This window comes from Orycteropus afer, unplaced genomic scaffold (assembly GCF_000298275.1).
Source record: "Orycteropus afer afer isolate SDZICR_OR568_19922 unplaced genomic scaffold, OryAfe1.0 scaffold00131, whole genome shotgun sequence".
NCBI classification, from domain to species: Eukaryota; Metazoa; Chordata; class Mammalia; order Tubulidentata; family Orycteropodidae; genus Orycteropus; species Orycteropus afer.
The window spans coordinates 3,470,304-3,494,580 of record NW_006921718.1 but is presented as its reverse complement, the minus strand read 5'-3'; the positions used below and the strand labels follow the sequence as shown (position 1 = coordinate 3,494,580).

Genomic DNA, 24,277 nt, shown 5'->3' with positions numbered 1-24,277 from the left:
AATGTGAGAACTCAATTAAATGTGACACTATAAAGTACAGTGCTTGTCACATAGCAGTTGTTCAATAAATATGAGTTCTTTCTTTACCATTCCTTACATATCAAAACCAAAACCAAACTCACTGCCATCAAGTCAATTCCGACTCATAGTGACCCCCTTTGGGTTTCTGAGGCCATAAATCTTTACGAAAGTCGATTGCCCAGTCTTCCTTCCGTGGAATGGCTAGTGGGTTTGAACTGCCCACTTTATGATTAGCAGTCAAATGCCTTAGGCCCTATGCCATTACTCCTTATTCCTTATATAGCAACAGGAATATACGGATGGTTAAGCATCAGGAAATCAGCATAATTCATTATGGCAATAAATTAAAGGAGAAAATAGTCTATCAACAGAAACCATAATAAGAATTTTTAGTGGAATAGACTAAATAAGAAACTATTTAAGGATGAGAGAGACTATTTCCAAAGATATAAAATGTTATTCTACATGGTGCTAAGAACAGACTACTAGTAATGTGCGAAAGGGAATACATTTAAATGTATATAAAAACTGAAAAATGGATCGCTGTTGTTAATAAACATTCTTCTGGAATCTCTAACAAATAAGATCCTGAAATAACTGGTATAAATATGAAAATGAGGATAAAAATTACCTAGAAAACCAAAGAAATACTCATTAAAAAAGCTTCCATACTTAATAAATTTGGTAAGGTCATTAGATACAAAATAAACATATAAAAGCCAGCTAGGCATGGAATGGGAAAAAATGGAATGGGAAAAAATGCCATTCACAATAGCAGCAAAAACTAAAAGTTCTTTGAAAGAATAAACTTCACAGTATAAATTCTTATATTTTTTAAGAATAAAATTCTCATAAATTTATAAAATTATAAAATCTGATTGAATGACCTAAAACAAGATCTAGACAAATAGAAAGAACTATATGGCTCTTGAATGACAAGATTTTGTGTGAAAAAAATATAAATTTTCCCTAAAGTATTATATAAATCTAATTCAAATTCAATGACAATCCTAATTATTTTTGAATGAATAAAATGATCGTGGAGTTCATTTGTTCATATGAAAAAATAAATATCAAGAAAAACACCTATGAAAAAGAATAACAGTTGACTTGCCTTACCAAGTACTGTAAAACGTGATCAGTGTATGTGGTAATTTAATATATAACAAAATTGACATATCAATTCTATAGGGAAGAGGATAGTTTATTTAATAAATAGTTCAGGTATAAGTGAATGTCCATTGGGAAGATAAAGAAAATGAACACTTCCTCACCCCATACATGAAAACAAATGCCAGGTGAATCAAACACTTAAATTTTAGAAAAGAATTCATCTTTAGAAGGAAATTTAGGACAATAAATACATAACCTTGGGGTTGCAGAGAGCTTTTAACTAACTCAAGAATCCTAAAAGGGATAAGAAAGATTTATTAGACTTCATAAATTTTTTAATGTTTCGATAGCAATAGTGTACAAAATGTCAAAAAACAAAAAGATAGATCTGACAGATAAAGAGTTAATAGCTCTCACACTAACATTCCTGCTAATTGATAAGAAAAAAAAAAAAATACAATCTAATAGAAAAATAAGGAAAGCAGAGGAATAGATAATTCACAGAGTAGATCTGTCCAGTAAATATGCTCAGTGGCTCAATATTACTAGCACCAGCAAGTGTAATTATGAAACATCACATCAGTCATCTAGCAAAAGTCAAAAAAATGTTAACATTGATTGCTGGCTGGGATGCAGGAGAAAAGGTGCTCAATGCTGCTGGGGAAAATGAGAATAATCTTTTTGAAAGACAGCCCAGTCATATCTATTAAAAACCCTATATAGCACAGTGCCTAAGGCATCTAACTGCTAACCAGAAAGTTGGTGGTTCAAACCCACCAGGCACTCCACAGGAGCAAGACTGGGCAATCTAGTTCCGTAAAGATTTACTGCCTTGGAAACCCAGTGTGGGTCGCTGTGAGTCGGAATTGACTCAATAGCGGTGGTTTTTTTTGTTTTGTTTTGTTTTATACATAAAGGCACCAATGTGTAAGGATCTGTGTGCACAGATTTTGCTGTGGCATTGCTTGCAGTGGCCAAAAAGAAAATGGAAATAAAGGGAAGGTCAGGCATAATACAGAAATGATCATCCATACCATGGTATATTACACAACATTTACAAATAATTTGTTAGATTTGCCAGAACTAACTTGTACAGATTGTCACAATGTGTAATTGAATGAGAGGCGAGATGTGCAGAAGTATATTATGACACTATAATGACAGCTCCATCCCATAAATGTATGTTGTTGTGGTTGTGTGCCTTAAGTGCTCATAGTGGCCCTATAGCACAAAGAGGAACTACCCCATAGGGTTTCCCAGGCTGTAATCTTTACGGCAGCAGATTGCCAGGTCTTTTCTACTGTGGAACCGCTGGTGGGTTCAAAAGGCTGACCTTTTGGTTAGTAGCCCAGTGATTAACCACTGCGCCACCGGGGCTTCTTCATATATGTTTATCCTGTATATATGCTTGTATATGATTATATGAAGACAGAGAAAGTAATGGAAGTGTACCATTGAATTGTTAACATTGGTTGGGACTGGTGAGATCTCTTAACTCACTGAAGCCACAGTAATCAAAACATGAATGGTAATAATTCAATTTTTAAAAGAGGGTAAACTTTTATGATATAGGTGGAAAAGGCAGATACAAGATTATAGGTAGATTCCACTAACGATTATGTAAATCACTTAAGAGAAAAAAGACTGGCAAGTAATCCAACTAAATAAGCATAATGATTATTTAAGTACTAAATAAAAAAGTGTAGGTGTTTTCTCTATATTTTCCAAACTTTCTTTAATGCAGTTTTGTTGCGTTTGTAATTAAATAGATGAAATTTCTAATTCAGTTTCTATCAATCGTGAACTTTTTATTAGGTCTTGGAATCAATGACCATGTGATATATATGTGAGCTTGATGATACCCTAGCTCTGAAAAACTGTACCTTTTAATTTTACTTATGATATACCCTGGAGATTCTTTTGTTTCTAATTTATTGCTCATTAGATAACCAAATCCCCAGGAATTGTTTTTTTTTAATCTCATGATAATATAACTTTGCATATTTTAAGATTTTTCCCAAAAAATATTAGCAGAAATCACTTCTAACAATAATTTTCAAAGTTGTGTGGCTGGGCCAGATCATGTCACTTCCCCTCTCCAGACCTCAGTTGGTGGTGGTGGGTGCCATTGAGCAGTCTCTGACTCATAGAAACCTCATGAACAACAGAACGAAACATTGCCTGGTCCTGCTCCAGCCTCACAATCCTTGATATATTTGAGCCCATCGTTGCAGCCACTGTGTCAATCCATCTTGTTGAGCGTCTTTCTTTTTTTTGGCTGACCCTCTGATTTACCAAACATGATGTCTGTGGTAGTTAAGTTTGTATGTCAACTTGGCTGGACCTGGTTGAGTGGCTGGGCGGCTGGATGTAGTATTCCTCATGATAAGACTGATAATCAACTCCATGGTGGAATCTACTGTGAGCAGTTGTGTAGCTTCCTTAGGGATATGGTCTGCTTCCTGTACATAAGGAGAAGCATTGAGGAATGGTCTCTAGCATATGGCACGCTTGGATCCTGCATGTAGCTGTGTTGTTGTTCAGCAGCCTGCCATTCTCTGCCGACCTTGGGACTTACAATGGACTTAAATTAATGGCCTGCTGTGTGGTTTGGTAACATCGGGATTGTGCCATTTTATTTGTCGACCTTGGGCTTGTTGGCCTCAGCAGCCAGTAGCTGCCTGAATGAAAAGATGCCTCTAGCTTCAGTGGGCCGGGAGCAAGAGGAAGAGCTTAAGTCCAAGGTCAAGGGACTTTCACCCAGCCCCTAGAGCCTGGCACTTTGAACTCAAGACTTCTAGCCTCCCCAAAGGTAAGAAAATAAACTCCTGTTTGTTAAAGTCATCCCATTTGTGGTATATTCTTGTCAGAGCGGCACTAGGTAACCAGAACAATATCCTTCTCCAGAGAATGATTCCTTCTAAGAACATGGCCAAAGTATGTGAGACAAAGTCTGGCCATTCTTGCTTCCAGAGAGCATTCTGGCTGCTCTACTTCCAAAACAGATTTGTTCGTTCTGGCAGTCCATGTATTTTCAGTATTTTTCACCAATACCACAATTCAAAAGCATCTTCCACTCTTCTTCAGTCTTCCTTATTCATTGTCCACCATTCGTCTGTCAGTTTGTCCAACTGTGATGATTTGCATGTTGTTGTGAGGCTAGAAGCTCTGCCACCAGTATTTCAAATACCAGCAGGGTCACCCATGGTGGACAGGTTTCAGCAGAGCTTCCAGACTAAGACAGACTTGGAAGAAGGATGGAGTCATCCACTTCTGAAAAAATTGGCCATTGAAAACCTTATGAATAGCAGTGAAACACTGATATATTACTGGAAAACTTTATATATCTCAGTACGTCACCTATAAATGAAGAACTTACTCAATTACCTCACTGCCATCGAGTCGGATCCGACTCACAGTGACCCCTCCTTGGGTTTTGGAGGCAGTATCACTACAGAAGTAGATTGCCTAAACTTCCTTCCGAGGAGTGGCTGGTGGGTTTGAGCCACCAGCATTCTGGTTAGCAGTCAAATGCCTGAGGCACTAGGCCACCAGAGCTCCAAATGAAGAAGCTGGATAAAGAAGTTGCATAAAAAAATTTTTTTAGAGACTTTTCAGCTCTAACATTCTCTGATATAATTATATTCACCACAGAATGTACTGGATAGAAAATAATTAAACGATCGCTAAGAAGAAGAAAACTTGCATGTTTAGTAATGCTTATATCAAAAGATTCAGACAGCTAGAGAAGATACCCTAATTGATCTAACTTTTATGCTCATATGAAAACCGTGGAAGATTTCCCAACATTGCGTGGCCTTGACTTTGGGACTTTATTAATACTCTTCGTGTATAATTATATATAATTTCTTCATCTGCGTGCACCCTCCCATCCCTGCCAAGTTATCATTTGGCTCTACACACCTCAGTATATGAACACAATGTTTTAAGTCAGTCTTACTGACTTTATTGAGGTATAATTTACATAAGATAAAATGCACTCAATTAAAATATGCATTGTGATGGGTTTTGAAACATTTATGCATGTGAATGCCATGACCACAATTAAGCAATAGAACATTTCCATCACTCTAAAAAGTTCCCTGTGTGCCTTCCCAGTTAGCTCCCAGCCCCTGATCTAGGCAACTACTGATCTGCATTTTGTCATTATACCTTAGATTTGTCATTTCTAGAGACAAAACAAAGTTTTAACTTGCGTTTTCTCAATCTTAAAGAGTGTTAAAGTATCCTGTTTCAGTCAGTGTTCTTAGTTGCAAGCAACAGAAATAAACTCTGCATGACTTAAGCAGCAAAGGAATTTCTTGAAATGATATGGGCAGCTCCCAGAATCACTGGGAGACTGGAGAACCGAGTTTGGGGTTATGCAGTCAAGAACAATGCCTCAAATCACATAGTACAACTGTTTTAGTGAGGAAAACACCAAAAGCTATAGCTGAACTTCGTAAACTGTGTGTACCAGACAGTGGTCACTGTCATTAAGCTTGCCGCCATTGCTGTCTTAGGCCTGTGTCTATTTCTTTGAAAATAGAAAGTATATCTGGCTTAGGAAATCTTTCTGCAACTGTCAGTGTCAATGGGGATGACTGAGTGGCAGATACTAGGTCATGTTTCCTTTATGCCTTAGCTGCATGGGAGTCTAGGAGAACCTGGGACTTTCAGAATCTATAGTGGGAGGTATAGACTTACAAAGTTGTGACAAAATGGTCAAGATTTACAAAGTGGGAGAATTCTCCAAATATAGCAAAGGGTTAAAATGCTGACTAGCCAAAAAGATGACCAAATGTCCACAGCACCGACTTTTTTTTTTTTTTTTTTTGTCTATTAGACTGCATTATGAATTTGTAGCTTCATGCCTAATGGCTATGACACCCAGACCACATTTGATAAGCATCTCCAGGGTACAAAGGGGTCTACCAGGTACTGAAAATTGGGACAAGGCCATCAAGGAACTTACTGTTCAGTGAAATAGAAACAGATATATTGGCTGTCATATCTGCTCAAGTTTTTTTCTTTTTAAGAAAATTTTACCAATCTGTGGCCTCCTAATAGAATCAGTTGTTGTTGTTGTTGTTGTTATGTGCCGTCGAGTCAAACCCGACTCATAGAATCAGTAGGTCTAAGTTAATTGATTTGACCCAATAGAGAATGTAACATATTAAAAAACTGTATCACTTTAAGTAATGAATTCCATACTTATTCACAAAATGATATTTACTTTAAGTCTTATGCAAAATATGTATTCAATTTAGTATTCTTACTCTTCTAAAATCACACAAATCTTAAGTTGCCTTTAATAGCTATGTTCATTTTAATTTTTTAAGTTTACCCATCAAGTAAGTCCAATTACTTTGCCAACTCTATCTGCTATCCTTTACTCTCAATTTCAATTGACAGGTCCAGGGAAGACGGGGTGGCCTGATCCAGAGACAATGATGATGAAATGTTGAGGAAGAAACTGGGGGAGAGAAGCAACCGGCACCATGGAAAAAACCAAAACAAAGCCAGGTTAGATTTTTCTGTGTCTTGCCTTAGGGTTCAGGATCCAGGAACTATAGGATTTAGAAGTGTAGGTCTTACCACTGTCTCAAAACATGACAATATGTTAACTTGACTATTTTCATTTCGCTGTCATCGTAAGACAACCATGAAGAGCACAGACTTGGTGCTGGAGAAATAGGGAATGCTATCTGTGTAATTGGGAGCTCTGGTAGCGTAGTGCCTAAGGCATTTGACTGCTAACCAGAAGGCTGATGGTTCAAATCCACCAGCCACTCCTCCGAAGGAAGGTTGGGCAATCTACTTCCGTAGTGATACAGCCTCGCAAACCCGAGGAGAAGTCTCTATGAGTCGGATCCGACTCGACGGCAGTGAGTTTGCTTTGGTTTGGTATCTATGTAACTTGTTCTGAGTAGTTACCTTATTTTTCTTTTAGGACTGTCTCATACAATCTAAGATTTAGATTCAGATTCAACTAATAGACATCAAGCATCTTTCTAGGCTAGTTTATCTCATAAGTGCTTTCTCCTTTAATCTTTTTAGCAACCATATCTGCGTAGATCCTATCATTTCCATTTTACAGGTGAAGAAACAGTCATAGAGAAGTCAAGCCACAGCTATGAAGTGGCAAATTTAGATCTGGGAACTTGGTCTCTCTTCCCACATCCTGGCTTTTTCTGTTACACCAAAGTACTAGGGCATAGTATTAAATGGGTTAAATAATCTTAAACTGTGCAAAGAGTTTTGGTGATCTCAAACCATCCAGATTTTATAGGGACAGCCCTCTGTGTGTGTCAGTGCTGGACTGAGGTTATATATTATATATGAACTTAATATAGTGAGGCTGATTCCTCTTATAAGGGGTTTTTTGTACCAGCATGCCTTAGGAGAAGAGCATATACAACCCATACAGGTAAATGTTTGCAATCAGAGTTTTCAGCTATACACTGCTTGACTGCACACAATGTGACACATGGAGATGTAGTTAAATAGATGAGCAACAAGTTGAGTGTTTAAAATGGGTTTCCTTATCTTCATGGCCAACCAATGTGGTTCTGAAAGGTGAATTCTAGACCAACTTTTGTTCTCTCTAGATAGTGAATAGGACCTCTGATGGCATAGTGCCTAAGGCAAACCAGAAAGGTGAGGTTCAAACCCACCAGCCACTCCTAGAAGGAAGGTTGGGCAGTCTACTTCCGTAGTGATACTGCCTCAGAAACCCAAGGAGGGGTGGCTATGAGTCAGATAGGACTCCACGGCAGAGAGTTTGGTTTTTAGGTAGTGAAGGCTATCTCCCAGTCTTCACGGTTGCCAGTACTGCGCCATTCTCAGAACCTTCCCACTAGCAATTCCCTTCTGCGTGCCTCTTGCCTGGGAGAACAGCAAGATTCCCTTAGCTGATCTTGGCAGTAACAGGAGGGCAGAGTTCAGAAGTTTGAAAAGGATCAGAGGTAGGAACAGTAAGGAAATTTTATGCAGGCCTCCTGAGAACAATAGGGTGACACCTGGACAGCTTTTCTGACTCTAGAATTTTCCCTTCAAATAAACTGCAGTAAGCCTCAAGTACATGAGAGAAGTGCTCAGGGCTATTTAATGATATCAACCATTATTCAGTTTGGTCGAGAAACTTCCCCGCTGTGGTAGAACATGGTTTTCTACTATAAGAGTTATATCAGGCAAATATGGTTTGATCATTAAGATGTGAATATAAAAACCACCTATATTGTCTTTGTTTATTTTTTGTTCTTCTTGAATCATCTGTTTCCTGCCGTGCAAACACAGATACTACAGGTCCTTTGTTTTCTGTATATATCTGAAGAAGATATGGACAGATTGAGTCATGTTGATTGAACAAAGCTCTTTCTCTCTACAGGAGAGAATGAACATATGCCAATGAATAATCCTGCCACACAAATTTACCAGGTAAAGACAAATAGACTGTTTTGAATGCTTTCATGTATAATAACCATAATTGTCCTTTATGTGTAGAGTTGCTTATAGCTCACAAGTGTTTCCATATATGTCAGTGCCATTGTTCTCTTATTAAGACTGTGAGGTAGGCAGAGCAGTGAGCACCATGCACCTTGTCCTTTTGAGAAAAATGATTATTGAAGAACAAGTTATCCAATTTATAAAGTGCAACTTTCCCACTTCAAACTTTGCTTTTCTTGCCTGCTACCACCATTATTATGGCCATTACATTGCACAATAAAATTCTTATCAGAGAGGAGAATGCAAGACTAGCTGTTCCTATTTTACCAGGGAGAACTGAGAATTGCAAGGGGGTTAACATAGAAAATATTCAAATATGGTGATAGAAAAAATGTTAAAAGCATCTTATAAACAACGAGACTAATTTAATGTGCAAGGAATATAAAAGTTCTGCCAGACATCCTATCTTTGCTATAAAAGTCACTTCTGGCTGCTTTGGCTCTCAAAATAGTACTTACTTGGCTTTTAGCTTTCCCACTGTAAATTTAAAGTAAATATCTGCCCTTAAAAATTATGGAAGTTTACTCTGACGTAATTGGTAATGTGAAAGTAGCTTGGGCTAGGGAAACTCATGCTCCTATCTGGAGTCAAGGCTGTGCCATCTGGATAAATGAGGAGAAAGAAAGAATTTATAAGGCTTGGTGGAGGTTGAGAGAAAAGGTGATTTCAAAGTTGTCTCAATAACTCAAAAAGAGAAAGGTATTATGAATGGAAATACAGGAATCCAGAGGAGCAGACAGTATGGGGGAAATGTTGTTTAGGCCTGCTTAGTTTAAGTGACAATCAAGAGAAAATAACAGTTCCCAGAAAGATCCATGTAAGAGATTATAGCTGTGGGCCCAAGTAGGGCATGACAGCTCAGGACTCTGAAAGCTTTTTTAACCATATTGATTCTGGACTCAGACCAGCAATGGGAGGAATGAGGGAAGCAGCCATTTCAATTGACTATGTATTTATTAAGCTACTACTATCTGGTAGCATAGTGCCTAAGACACTTGACTGCTAACCAGAAGGCTGGCGGTTCAAACCTACCAGCCACTCCTCAGAAGGAAGATGGGACAATCTACTTCCATAGGGATACTGCCTCGGAAACCCAAAGAGGGGTCGCTATGAGTCGGGTCTGACTCAACGGCACATAATAACAATAACAACATGTACAAGGTCTACTACTTAGCCTAATGGGAGATGAAACAGACATAGACATTCTCATTGATTTTTACATGTCCACAAACTGGAAAACACATACAATAAATAGCTCATACAAGGTAGACTGTTGAAAAGAATTACAATAAGGGCACTGATAAAATTCTATGAGATATGAGGGAATGGGAAGAATTAATATTGAATGGAGGATTTGAATCAGGCATTTAAGGGCAAGTTGGATATTTGGTAAGTGGATATAGGGGAAGGATACTTCAGACAGAGTGACCAGCTTGAACGAAGTTCTGGGAGCAGGATTGAGTCTTTGCTTAGTGCTGATTGGATGCCTCCCTTATCCAAGACCTCCTAATGCCTGCCCTAATCACCTCTCCTGTTCATGTCTGATCTATGTATGACATTTGATGACTATGAGTACATCTTTAAACTCAGGTATGATTTAAAATCTATTAAAGATTTTATGTAGGTCATTGCCTGAATGTTGGCTAAATATAGCTGCAAGAAGGTGGCCTCATTATTTTATTATATCACAAATCCAAATACATCCATTCACAGTGGAACAAAGGAAGCAGTGGGAATGAAGTGGGTCTGTACGACCTCTGTGATACTATGAACATAACCCATCCCTGTTTTACAAGAATGCTTCCTAAGCCCTAGTGTGTTTACTCCAAGCAACATCTAACCAAATGAAGAAAGAGAAGAAATAAAGAAAGAAGAGGAAGAAGGAAGAGGGAAATGTGGAGGGGTTAACTATAATAGGTATAATCTATACTAGAAGAGAAAGTATCTGAAGCAAAATTTGAAATTTCAGTCATTGTCTATCTTTTTATTTATTTTCTTGAAAGAACTCATTATCTGACATTATAGTATATATTAGCTTGTTTATTTTCTTATTGTCTGTCTTCTCCACTAGAATGTAAGCTCCAAGGGCAGGGATATAATTCATTTTGCTCTCTGTTGTACTCTCAGCAGAAAGTATAGTGCCTGGCATACACTGCATATTCAATAAGTATTAATGGAATAAATGAATATCTGAAAAAGATGTGTATACTGCTTTGAGCAAAGAAGTTTATGGAGTCATTCAGTCTGGTGCCAAAAGGTGTTGGGAAAATTGTCTGGTTTTTCTTTTTTGCAGGGGATGCAAGGGGGAGAACAGATTTTTACTAGTCAAAATAAAATGCCAAATGGATTAAACATAAAATGTAAAATATAAAAAAAGTCAAAACCATAAAAGTTTAAAATAAGTGAGGTCTACTTATTTATTGGGAGCTCTGGTAGCATAGTGGCTAAGGCACTTGACTGCTAACCAGAAGACTGGCGGTTCAAACCCACCAGCCACTCCTCAGAAGGAAGATGGGGCAATCTACTTCCGTAGTGATACTGCCTCGGAAACCCAAGGAGGGATCACTATGAGTGGGGTCCAACTTGATGGCACATAGCAACAACAATTTATTTATTTATTTATTTCCATTTTTGGATGTGATTTTTTCTAAGTAAAAGGGCAGTGAAATAAGTCACAAAGGAAAGGGTTAGCTGTACCATTTCTCAGTTCATTCCAGGTAGAATTACCACCAAAACAGATGAATCATCGTGGATACACCAACTACATTTAGGTTTGCAGGCTCAGCAGATTCCCTTTTATTTGAACCCAAGCCTAATCCCTTATTCTCTCATCTGTTCATGGCACACACCTCTCATAGTCCACTTTAAAGTCTTTTTCAAAGTCAAGTTGTGTTGCTTCAGCCTTGATTACTTATGTTTAAATATTGTGATTCTGTTAATATGAGGAGGGAGTTCCACAACTATGGCAACAGATGTGGTTTAGTCCCAAGGCTACCCTCACACTAATGATCTGAGCTCCAACTGTGCTTTTGGCTCACTAGTGATCTTAAGAATGTAAACCCTGCAGCTTCCTATACTTTTATTACTTATGTTTTCTATTTCTTATTTCCAAAGATATAAAAATGACCAGATTCACTGGTCTGATAGTGACTAGTGGAATCCCCAAAACCATGGCCCTTAGATACCCTTCAAACCTGTTACTGAACATTCCCAGGGATCAACCTGTAGGCAAACAATAGACAGGCCTATAAAGTGAATAATAACACCAGGGAGGAATGTACTGCTCAGTCAATCAATCACATGAGACCAAAAGAGCAGAGTTTGCCCTCCCAAAAATCTCAGAAAGCAGGAAGGGGCAAGAAAGAAGGATGGATGCAAACGGGAAACAGGGAACCCAGGGAGGAAAGGGGAATGTGCCGTTACCCTTTGCAACCAATGTCATGAAAAAAAAAGTGTATAAATTATTGAATCGAAAACTAATTTGCTCTGTAGACTTTCACCCAAACTACAATAAAAAGAAAAAGACGTTTTTCTTAGTCTGCTAAAGTAGAACATTACATATCATATAAAATATTTCCAAAATTATATCACTATACTATCATAACTTTCAAACCCTCTGGTCAAAAAACATTTTGTATATTTATTAATTGAATATATTGCTTCCATTCAATATAGTAGGTTTCCCTTTGGATCAATACTACCTAACTCCCTCTGACTTAGTAATTTCATGTTTGGGAATTTGACTTAAGGAACTATTCTAAAATACATACAAATTCTAAGTAAAAAGCATTCTATCACAGCAGTATTTGTAATATTGAAAAATTATAAGCAATATGTTTCCCAAAGAAAGTAAACTGTTAGGTAAATTCTGGCACATTCATAGGATAAAGTATTACCTAACCATTAAAAACACATATTTAAAATCATTTTGAAGGGTATTGGAAAGGATTTATGAGAATGTTAGGGAAAAAGGTGGGGTCAGAATCAAAATGTATCTGTAGTGTGATTTCAACCAGACGTACAGAACAAAATAGAAGGAAATACACTAGAATGTTAATGGTTATGTTGAAGTAATTTAAGGTGATTCTCTTTTTTTCTTCTTTCTTTTTCTCTGTAATGAAAATAATTTTCAAAAGTAATTGCTTTGTAAACTTTCACCCAAATCACAATAAATATTTTTTTAAAAAAAGTAAATCATGTGCCAAAAAATTTTCTAATTAAAAAACAATGGGAACCAGACCTACAGTAACAGGTTTCATCATCAAAACTGCCATTGAAAGTTTTCTAATATTTATAAGCCCTGTTTCAGTCTCACTCACCTTTTGCCATTCATGAATGTCCTAACACCAGAGAAATGAACTCTCCCAGGCTGGGGTGCATCAAGAGACTGATAAGATAAATTTCCATCATGCCAAGCCTAACATCAGCTTTGCTAGGGCCTTGTAAGAATGCCAACTTCTATAGGAGGTATTTGGGAAATTCATACTTGCCTGGTTAAATTAGTTGCTGCACACTTGTGTTTCAAATCATTACATTTCTGGGGATAAATGGAGACACCTAAAATTAGGAAGCTAGAAGCTGGCAGAAGGACCATGTTTCTTCTGCAGTGACCATGATTTGGGGAAAATCAAAGTAATTATCTCAGCATCCTTGCCATCATGTTCTATTTCAAAGCATCTGGGCTTTTGCTCTCATGGATGCTTTAGTCAACTGTTATGGGAATTTGGCCTGCCTTGTGGAGTTTCCAAACCTTGATGTTTATGACTTTGCAGAATTCCTAAACCACAGACCTAGTCTCCTGCCTCATATTAGCCTCCTAACATTGGTAGTGGGAAATAAAGGAAGGGAAACTTTGCATTAAAAGCAAGTTGGAACATATGAAAACTTAGTTTGAGACTTGATAGATCTTTGGTGAAAAAAAAAAAAATTGGAAGACATTGACTAAAATTCATCTTAAGAAGAGTTGAGAAGCCAAGAGAGCAAAGAAAATTGAGAAACAAATTAAGAGCAGGAAATAGGAAGAATTCGGACTCCTCTCCCCTATTTCTTTGAGCCTAAGATGCCCTCTGTGGTACCCTAGGCTTCGAAGTACAAGTCTTCCCTGAATCTACCTCCAGTGGGAGCCCGCCTCCAGCGGCAGGATGGAGGAATCATAACCTCTCTAGAGCAGCTTCATGAAAAAATCAACGAGATGAGGAACGTGTTCAACTCGCTGGAGAACAAGGTAGACACCCATTTCTAATCCTTTGGGTGGGCTGTGGGCTGTCAAATAAGAAAGCTGAGGAGAGTGTATAGAAGAGATGTTAAGATCATATCTTCAGAGTATTTTTATTCACAAGGGAGTGGCCAGGTTGGTTTTGGAAAGCAGTCTGTAGCCACTAAAGATATTAAGAGACCAAGCATCTTATAAGCAACCTATTGTTTCGGATGTGTGATTGTGCTCATGATGGCTCCCCCTCCCTGGCTGGTCAGTGGTGGTGAGGCAGTTTATAAAGCAATAATGTTATTTCAGTGGCAAGTACCCAAGAGGCTCAAACTAATACTCGAGAAGGAAAAGGCTCATAGCTCAAAATGATTTCAGAATTCTCAGAGTCGCTTTGTTAACTTGGCTGTTAGAGAAAAACATCAATACTTCTTAATTTTGAGAGTTGAGGTTCTACAAGTGAGAAAAAGTCCTCTCCCCTAGGACTCTGCTGCTGGCATTTAGCTCCTTGGTTAAACTCCACACATCCACCTAAGGAGCAGTGATAATGAAACCTATTTCTGTCGGACAGTGGTTCCCTTTCTTTTTCCCAGCAATTGAAAGTGGGCCTTTGAGCTCCTAAGTGAAGGTCAGGATTTCCTTCCTTCAATTTTCAAGCTTGCATATGTTTTGTTTAGACATAATATAGCCATAAATTTATTTATTTTGTTCACAGAAGAAGAATTTACATACTGAACATTACCACCAGATCAGAAAGTAGTTGATGTGGTGATAGTCCATCATGACTGAATCAGGACAAGTGTTGAAATCCACCACTAACATGAATTAAAAATAAAAATGATTGGAATGAAAAACAGATTGCTCATGTTGTTTCCTAGTCCCTGCTATTTTCCTCTGTTTTCTAGCCCCAAACACTTGACAGGTTCTGCTGGAATGATCTCTTTGTTTCCTCTTATTTCTCCCTAACCCCAGCCCTAGAGAGAAATCACTTGTAAAGCATAGTGAACCACAAAACCCAATCATATATATGTATGTATGTATGTATGTAGGAGGCTAAGTAATTTTCAGTGGAAGGGGCCATTGCAATTTGGGACTATTCAGATGACCAGATTCAGACAATGTTTAGAAATACGCATTTGAAGTAATGTTGTTAATAACATTAGTTTCCATTCCTTTCAAACAAGGATACTTCGTGAATATTTTCAATTAGAGAGAAACTTTCTAAAAAGTTCTGTTGTAAAAGAGATCTGGAGCTAAGAGTTCTCTACTTAGTAGGGTATACAACAAATGTCAGGAAAGATTCGTGTTATTATTACCTTATTGTTATTATTATCTTATTGTCTTGAAAATGCTCTTTTCATTTGCTCAATAAATAAAACTGAACTTCAGAAGTGCTCCATTTTTTCCACATTTCAAGTTGTGCTTAATTTTTTTATTTGCCATTTAAGTGGAGAGAAAAATGAAATTTCTTTGACAATTTTCATGTATCAAACTTGTGCTGTGCCAGCAGGCACTTTACTTAACATTTACTCATTTAATTCCCATGACAGCCCTGTGAAATAGGTATTATTCTAGTTATTTCATGTATCAGAAAACTGCTACAAAGAGGTTAACTAACTTGCCTAAAGTCATAATACTTGTAGGAGAGATTAGGGTTTGAACCTTGGTTTGTCTGACTCCAAAATCAACGCCCCTTCATGGTGTGGAAGTTGACCGTTATAGCTAGCTATTACTCTTTTTCATCCATTTCTGAAGGGAAAAAGAACTGAATTTCTCTGTCCTCTCATAATACCCAGCAAGAATATGACCCATCCCTTCTTCTTTCACAGAATCGAAGAGTTCCCAGATCAAAATGGTCTTACACATGCATATGTTGCTTTTCAAGGAAATCTCATTGTAATCAAAGGTTTTAGATTAAATAGTAGTTTGCAGAAACGCTTGTAAACTTAATTGCTTTCTTTCTTGTCCTTATCAGGCTTCAATATGTGTTGTATCAATGGGGTCAGGTTTGTCTCAAGCATTCAAATTTTAGTATACAATTAAATAAAGTCTGTAGATTTTCAAGAGCCTGGTTTCTCAAACAAAAGTGGCCAATAGTGGCTTTTATAATAATTGATAGCAAAGTGAATTTCCTCGTCCTGTATTATTTAGTTGCAGGCTCTGGCCTCTGAACTGAAAACTGGTTTCACGGAAGCAATGCAGGAACTGACAAGAATTCAACATGGAGAATATGCTTTGGAAGAAAAGGTTAAGAGCTGCAAGTGCTCCATGGAAGAAAAAGTTACTGAGATGAAGAATTCATTAAACTATTTCAAGGTAGCTCCTTTTTCTATTTCCCTGCTGAAAACAGATTTTGATCTTAGTAACACAAGCAAGTAGAAAACTTGCCTTTTCCTATAGGAGCCAAATGTAAGAAATTTCCCCTCTGGCTATTCACCAGTTTAAAAAAAAAAAAAAAAAAAAAAACTTATTTCATGTTTGTTTTTTTTTCTTTTTTGGAGCTATGTGTTCAAATTACAGGCCATAATAGACGTTATCTTTCTCATTCATCCAGTCATTTGTTCATTCAATAAGTATGTATTAAAAGCCACTGAGTACCAGATATATTACGTGTTTTACTATGTACTGGTTTAAATACACATCTCTTCATATTTTTTAGGAAGAACTGAGCAATGCAATGTCAATGATTCAGGCCATCACTTCAAAACAAGAAGAAATGCAGCAGAAAATTGAACAGCTTCAACAGGAGAAGCGAAGAGAATCTCGAAAAGTTAAAGCCAAGTGAGTGCCTTACAAAAAAATTCACAGGCAAAGACTTATGCTGGGGAGCTCTGGTGGCGTAGTGTCTAAGGTATATGACTACTAACCAGAAGGCTGGCAGTTCAAACCCACCAGCCACTCCTCGAAAGGAAGGTTGGGCAATCTATTTCTGTAGTGATACCACCTCAGAAACCCAAGGAGGGGTCGCTATGAGTTGGGTCCGACTCCATGGCAGTGTGTTTGGTTTTTTTTTTTTTGGCTCATGCCGAGGGCATTGAGAACACCTTTCCCCTACTAGAATATATCTGGCTCCACAGGGTCAGCTGACAGAGGTATAGATCCATAAAAATACTAAAAACAGATGGCAATAATGTATTGGTCAAATAATTTAATAATTAATGTAAAATAAAAATGATATAAAATGATACTTTGTTAAAAACTCAAACCAAACTCACTGCCATCAAATAGATTCTGACTCATAGCAACGCCCTTTGGGTTTCCGAGGTGGTAAATCTTTACAGAAATAGATTGCCCAGCCTTCCTTCCATGGAGTGGCTGGTGAGTTTGAGCTTCCAGCCTTCTGGTTAACGGTCAGATGCCTTCAGTACTACACTACCAGAGCTCCTTTGATACTCCTTTGATACTTTGATTACAAACATATGTAAAAAACATATAAAATAACAACTAGAAAGATATATTTTTAAATAATGGTTGTTGTAGCAAGACAGTGGGACCACTAGTGAATTGTTTAAAATTTGTTTTCTAAAATTTTTCTAATGCTACTATTATTTTTCTTCTCTAATGAGAAACAGATTTCTGTTAAACAATGTCCCAACCAAATTGAATCAATAGAGTATCACTATAAAAAGACACAGTCTTTATTAGGTTTTTAATATTATCAAATTTAGAATCAATATATGGGCATCATATTTCTGTGGCCCTGAGGAATGAGTTATAGTTTTAAGTTGAAGACTTGCTGCTTCTTGGTGCTTTCAGTTGCTTTATTGAATGTAAATCATCGCAAGCAAATTGTCACCCCTGCAACTTCTATAAAGGTGTTGATAATAGAGAAGTTAGCAACAGAAAAATAAGAATGTAGATATTATAATTAGAGAGTAATTTCTGGATATTGAAGGTTGTTTCCTTCAGAATAGGTGATGAATTATGTTGAGCCTTATAAATTGCTTGCATTTGATCATTTTATATGTACCCAAACAACTATTTCATAGAAATTTCTCTTTAGTTGTTCTGAACTGAATCTTCTCCTAATCCATAAGGTTTTAAGACCTTCACTGGCCTTGTCTTTGCTTCCCTCCTCTAGGAAAACTCAAAAAGAAGAACATGTGTCACCGGCTGGGCCTGTGCAAACGCAAGGCAGTCCTTTCCGCTCAATCAATATCCCTGAGCCTGTTCTTCCAAGTGAAGACTTCACAAACCTTTTGCCCTCTCAGGCCTATGAAAAAGGTATAGTTCACAAATCACACTGAGTTAGCCAAGCATTTTTTACCTCAATTCCTAAAACTTAGTAAGAATGGGCTCAAATCCTGTACCCCTTATGAAAGGAAAATGAGTTGCTCAGATTTTTCCTCTTGTAACTCGAATTTAGAAGCATTCAGAGGATCTAAGAAACCAGGACAGTCTACAATTTTTTACATTTTCTTTTTTGGGGACTTCTTTTTTGGGTACTTCTAAATGTCAAGTGGATTAACAATAATGTATTGCACAACAAATACCATACCAACCATAGGGGGAAAATGTTAAAAATTATTCACTCCAATAACATTCCTTCTTGATCTGTGTCCCTCTGAATACACATTTTTAAAATAGCTGGATTCTTAGCTTAGTTAAATTATATGTTCTGTTTCTTTTTTTTTTTCCAACCCTAATTGTCAAGTGGGAGCTCTGGTAGCATAGTGTCTAAGGCACTTAACTGCTAACCAGAAGACTAGCGGTTCAAATCCACCAGCCACTCCTTGGAAGGAAGGTTGGGCAATCTACTTCCATAGTGACACTGCCTTGGAAACCCAAGGAAGGACCACTATGAGTCAGTTCTGACTCGACAGCACATAACAACAACAACAATTGTCAAGCAGTAGTCTCATTGGCAGGCTAACTCTGTACCCTTTTTGCTCTGGAAAACCAGAGCTGCTGCTGTCTGTGGGCTGAAACATTCGTTAGCCACATCCCTACTCTGAGAAAACAGATGTTATAAAATGGCCCACTGGCCGTGAGCAAGAAACTGACTTTCCAAGGAATGTCAACACAGTATTAAAAAAGAAAAAATTCTGCTATATCTTTATATCCTTGGCAATATCTAGCAAACCACCTCGTACACAGGGGGATAAATGTAGCTATTAAATTGATTAGGTGAATTTTCCTTTTTTATATTGGTCTCACATGGAAAATCTCCAAAAGATAGGCTCAAAGATGCTTCAACCAGTTGTAAACTTCTCAAGGGTAGGCTTGGTGGTTTTCTATCTTTATAGCTTATGGAACAATATGATTTATATATTCATAAATAATGTTTTTAATAACTGCATATAAAATCTAAATCAAGTGACTTTTAATTGTTATAACTTCAGAGTACATATTTACTCTTTATTTTTAGTTTTTTTTTACCCAGTTGAGTAAGTATTTTAAAGGCTGATAGGCACAGCTGAGTAAAGCTCCCTGGATCCATTTGGGGAATGGGTTTACTGCAGCCAGCTATGTTTTCTGTGCTCCGTGACATGATGAGCGAGACAGGGAAGAAGGACCTTGTTGGAGAAGAGGACAGAATAGGCTTAGAAAGTGGAGTCAGATCAAGGCCAGTTCTGGAACAGCTGAACATAACCTAAAAGACTAAAAACTACAGTATTTGCAAAGCATATTATTACATTTATTGCTGTGGGAATGTTTGCATCTTTAGACAATGTATAATAAACAGCCCTCAGGGAGAATAATCACAGGATTTGTTGAATCCACTACAGACACTGATCTAGATGAGTCGAGTGCCCAAATAGATTTAAATTAGTGTTTCATGTGACTTCTCCTTCCTTCCCTCAATATAGATGTGGTCATAGTTAAAAACAAACAAACAACAAAAAAAAAAACTCACTACCGTGGAGTCAGTTCTGAATCATAGCAACTCCTCCTTGGGTTTCTGAGGCAGTATCTCTACTGAAGTAGATTGTCCAGTCTTCCTTCTGAAGAGTGGCTTACTCACTGCCATCGAGTTGATTCAACTCACAGTGACCCCCTCCTTGGCTTTCTGGGGTGGTATCTCTATGGAAGTAGATTGCCCAACCTTCCTTCCAAGGAGTGGCTGGTGGGTTTGAACTGCCAGACTTCTGGTTAGAAGTCAAATGCCTTAGGCACTACTCCACCAGAGCTCCTGGTCATCATTTAGTCTTCCAGGAATTGACAGAATATTCACCGAGCTGTTTCAACAAACGGGTACAGCACTGGAGGCACTTACTTGTTTATGCCAAGAAGTTTGGAAGATAGCTTCCTGGTCAACAGACTGGAAGAGACCCATATTTGTGCCCATTCCAAAAAACGGCCAAAAGAATGTGGAACTTATCAAACAATATCATTAATATCACATGCAAGTAAAATTTTGCTGAAGATAATTCATAAATGGTAGCAGTAGTATACTGACAGGGAACTTCCAGAAATACGAACTGCATTCGGAAGAGGACATGGAACAAGGGATATCATTGCTGATGTCAGATGGATCTTGGCTGAAAGGAAAAAGTACCAGAAAGATGTTTATCTGTGTTGTATTGATTATGCAATTTGTTATGGATCATAACAAATTATGAATAACAAAGAACGAGAATTCCAGAACACTTAGTTGTACTTCTGAGGAACCTGTACATAGACCAAGAGGCTGTAGTTCAAACAGAACAAGGGAATACTGCCTGGTTTAAAATCAGTAAAGCTGTGTGTCAGGGTTGCATCCTTTCACCATACTTATTCAATCTGTATGTTGAGCAAATAATCTGAGAAGCTGGACTGTATGAAGAAGAACGGCATCAGGATTGGAGGAAGACTCATCAACAACCTGCAATATGCAGATGATACAACCTTGCTTGCTGAAAATGATGAGAACTTGAAGCACTTACTGATGAAGATGAATGACTAAAGTCTTCAGTAGGGATTACACCTAAACATAAAGAAAACAAAAATCCTCACTACTAGACCACTAAGCAACATCATGATAAATAGAAAAAAGATTGAAGTTGTCAGAGATTTGATTTCCTTGGATCCACAATCAACACCCATGGAAGTAGCAGTCAAGAAATCAGACATTGTATTGCACTGGGCAAACGTACTACAAAAGAGCTCTAAAGTGTTAAGGAGCAAAGATGTCTCTTTGAAGACTAAGGTGCACCTAACCCAAGCCATGGTATTTTCAGTCTCCTTCTTTGAATGTGAAAGCTGGACAATGAATAAGGAAGACCAAAGAGGAGTTGATGCCTTTGAATTGTGGTGTTGGTGAAGAATACTGAAAGTATCATGGACTGCCAGAAGTACAAATAAATCTGTCCTGGAAGAAGTGCAGCCAGAATGCTCCTTGGAAGCAAGAATGGCCAGACTTCTCACCTACTTTGGTCATGTTGTCAGAAGGGACCATTCCCTGGAGAAGGATATCATGCTTGGTAAAGGAGAGGGTCAGCAAAGAAGGGGAAGACCCTCCATGAGATGGATTGGCACAGTGGCGGCAATAAAGCACGCAAGCATAGCAAGGATTGTGAGGATGGTGCAGGACCAGGCAGCACTTCGTTCTGTTGTATGTAAGTTCATTATGAGTTGAAGCTGACCTGACAGCACCTAACAATAGTTTATTCTACTGAATTTTTGGAGAAATTTGGGAATAACATAACAATAAGACATTCTGGATATGATTGGTGGTAGCTTACATTAAAACACATGGTTACAGTACTAAACTTTCAGAAGTGTTACCTTACCCATTGCTAATGATAAAACAGTGCATTAGTTTCCTGTGGCTGCCATAACAAATTACCACCAACTTGGCTTGAAATAATAGACATTTATCCTCTCACAATTCTGCAGGATAAAAGTCTAAGATCAAGGTGTTAGCAAGGCCCTCTGATACCCACGGTGTCATTGTCCCTCTGAAGACTCTAGAGGGGAATACGGCCTTGCTTCTTTCAGTTCCTGGTTGTTCCAGACATTACCTGGCATGTGGCTGCATAACTCCAATCTCTCCCTTGGTCTTCCCATGATCTTCTCTTATGTGCCTGTGCCTTCTCTTCTTTCTCTTATAAGGATACTTGCCATTGCCTTTAGGACCCTCCTGGGTAATTCAGCTTGGAAGGAAGGTTGGGCAATCTACTTCTGTAGTGATACTACCTCAGAAACCCAAGGAGGGGTTGTTATGAGTTGGATCTGACTCAACAACAGTGAGTGAGTGGGTAATTCAGGGAGCTCTGGTGGCATAGTGCCTAAGGCATTTGACTGCTAACCAGAAGGCTGGCGGTTCAAATCTACCAGCTACTCCTCAGAAGGAAGACTGGGCAATTTACTTCTGTAGTGATACCGCCTCAGAAACCCAAGGAGGGGTTGCTATGAGTTGGATCCGACTGGGTGATTCAGAATGATTTCATCTGGAGATCCTTAACTTAATTACATCTGCAAAGACTTTTTCCAGATAAGGTTAAATTAAAAGGATCTGGGGGATTAAGAACTTGTTATACCTTTTGGGAACCTCATTGAACCCACTACACTGCTGATCCTCAAGTTTTAGGAATTTCAAATTTGAAAGACAATGCAGGATATAAGACTCTAGGAACAACTGTCTAAGGAACCACCTAGCTGTCTGATAATGGTCCCTCTCACATAGGGAGTCCCCAGACCCCCTCAGAGGAGTGATAGACTCTGACTTACATTTTAATTGGATCATTCTGACTGTGACAATTTTTGCCATCATCATCACCACAAATACTATTATAGTTAAACAATAATATAACACTTACTGTGTGCCAGGTACCATTTTAAGTAGTTTACATACATTAACTGATTGAATTCTTACAGTAATCATATGAGGTAAATTCCACTTTTATATCTTTTACAGATGAGACTATAGCACTGGGCTTAATACTATAATTTTCTTTTTCTACTGCTCTGTCTTCTACACTAAACTATTAAGTCTTGTCTTTCACCACTGCCTGGCACATAGAAGGTGCTCAGACAATGCTAATGGAATGACCACTGAATGAAAGTTTTCCTTTCTCTGCAGCTCAAGAGTCCAGATCTGTTCATGTAGGAGATACTAATGTGAAGGGAATGATGGGCTCTGGTAAGTGGCTCTTAAGTGAGTTTTCCTTGCTTTCAGCAATTCTACCCATTCTCTTTTTCAACCTTCCCTGCTACTACTCCCTCAGTCTCAAACAGGCATGATAGAACTTAGGCAAAGTAAAGACTTATGATTACTAAGATTCTAAGATGTGTACTGTGGTAGGTCAGCTACTCAGTCAAATCCAAAGAGAAAGAAGGGTTGGCGAAGTTTCAGACAAAACCAGTACTCTTGGTTCCTTCTGACTCATTTCAGTTATCAGTGAGTTAACATTTACTTCAAAGTCACAGGTGTGTATAGTATGACATAAGTTTTCCACGGGCTACACATTTTAAAGTTTATTTAATTTAAAAGTTATTTACTTAGTAGACAATTCATCTGAATTTATAAATTGTTTCACCTTCCTTCCCTTCCTTTCTCTTTCCTTTCTGCATATTATCATCATCAGGGCCAAGGAGGACAAATTGCAAAAGAAGCATTTTTTTTGACACCCTTTCTCCTCATCTTTCTGTACTTTCTTCCCACTTGTGCTCCAAATCCCTGGTATGCTCCCCTGAAAGGAAGCAGATATGAGAAATTAGTACATATTACTATAAATTAGTTATATTATTTGTAAGTTTACTTAAATTTTTTTTTTTTTTTTTACTTATTGGTGCATAGTAGTAAAGGATATATGTTGTTGTTAGCTGCCGTCAAGTCAAGTGGGCCCTGACTGATGGTGACCCAAGCACAATGGGACTGGACTATTGTGAGCCATAGAGTTTTTCATTGGCTAATTTTCAGAAGTAGATTGTCAGGCCTTTCTTTCCAGTCCCCGTTCATCTGGAAGCTCTGCTGAAACCTGGACAGCAAAGCCTCTACTGACAGGGGCTAGTGGTCGCACATGAGGTGCACTGGCTGGAAATCAAGCACGGGTTTCTTGCACAGAAGGAGAAAATTCTACAGCTGAACCACCACTGCCCTCACAAAAGCATATGTTGTTGTGTTGTTATTAGGTGCACTCAAGTCAGTTTCAAATAATAGGGACCTGAAGCATGACAGAACTGTGCCATCCTCAGTCCTTATTGTTCTTGAGCCCATTGTTGCAGCCACTGTGTCAGTCCATCTCTGCTTTGCCAATCCTCTACTTTACCAAGCATGATATCCTTCTCCAGAGACTGGTCCCTCCTGATATCATGACCTAAGTATGAGAGATGAAATCTTGCCGTTTTCACGTCCAAGGAGCATTCCAGCTGTACTTCATGCGAGACAGATTTGTTCATTCTTCTAGCTGCCGATGGGGCATTCAATATTCTTCACCAATACCACAATGCAAATATGTCAATACTTCTGTGGTCTTCCTTATTCGTTGTCCAGCTCTCACATGCATA

General features: G+C 38.1%; 1 protein-coding gene across 1 annotated transcript in view; it reads left to right on the top strand.

The window, feature by feature from the left end:
- The first annotated feature begins 6,635 nt into the window (after positions 1-6,635).
- The window catches only part of ARHGEF33 (Rho guanine nucleotide exchange factor 33), a 61,475-nt gene continuing 43,833 nt past the window's right edge, over positions 6,636-24,277 (top strand). The window contains exons 1-6 of the mRNA XM_007945051.2: positions 6,636-6,660; positions 8,525-8,574; positions 15,998-16,162; positions 16,506-16,627; positions 17,928-18,070; positions 22,851-22,910. Of these exons, the coding sequence (XP_007943242.1) occupies positions 6,636-6,660; positions 8,525-8,574; positions 15,998-16,162; positions 16,506-16,627; positions 17,928-18,070; positions 22,851-22,910 (565 nt within the window). The remainder of the gene's footprint in view (positions 6,661-8,524; positions 8,575-15,997; positions 16,163-16,505; positions 16,628-17,927; positions 18,071-22,850; positions 22,911-24,277) is intronic.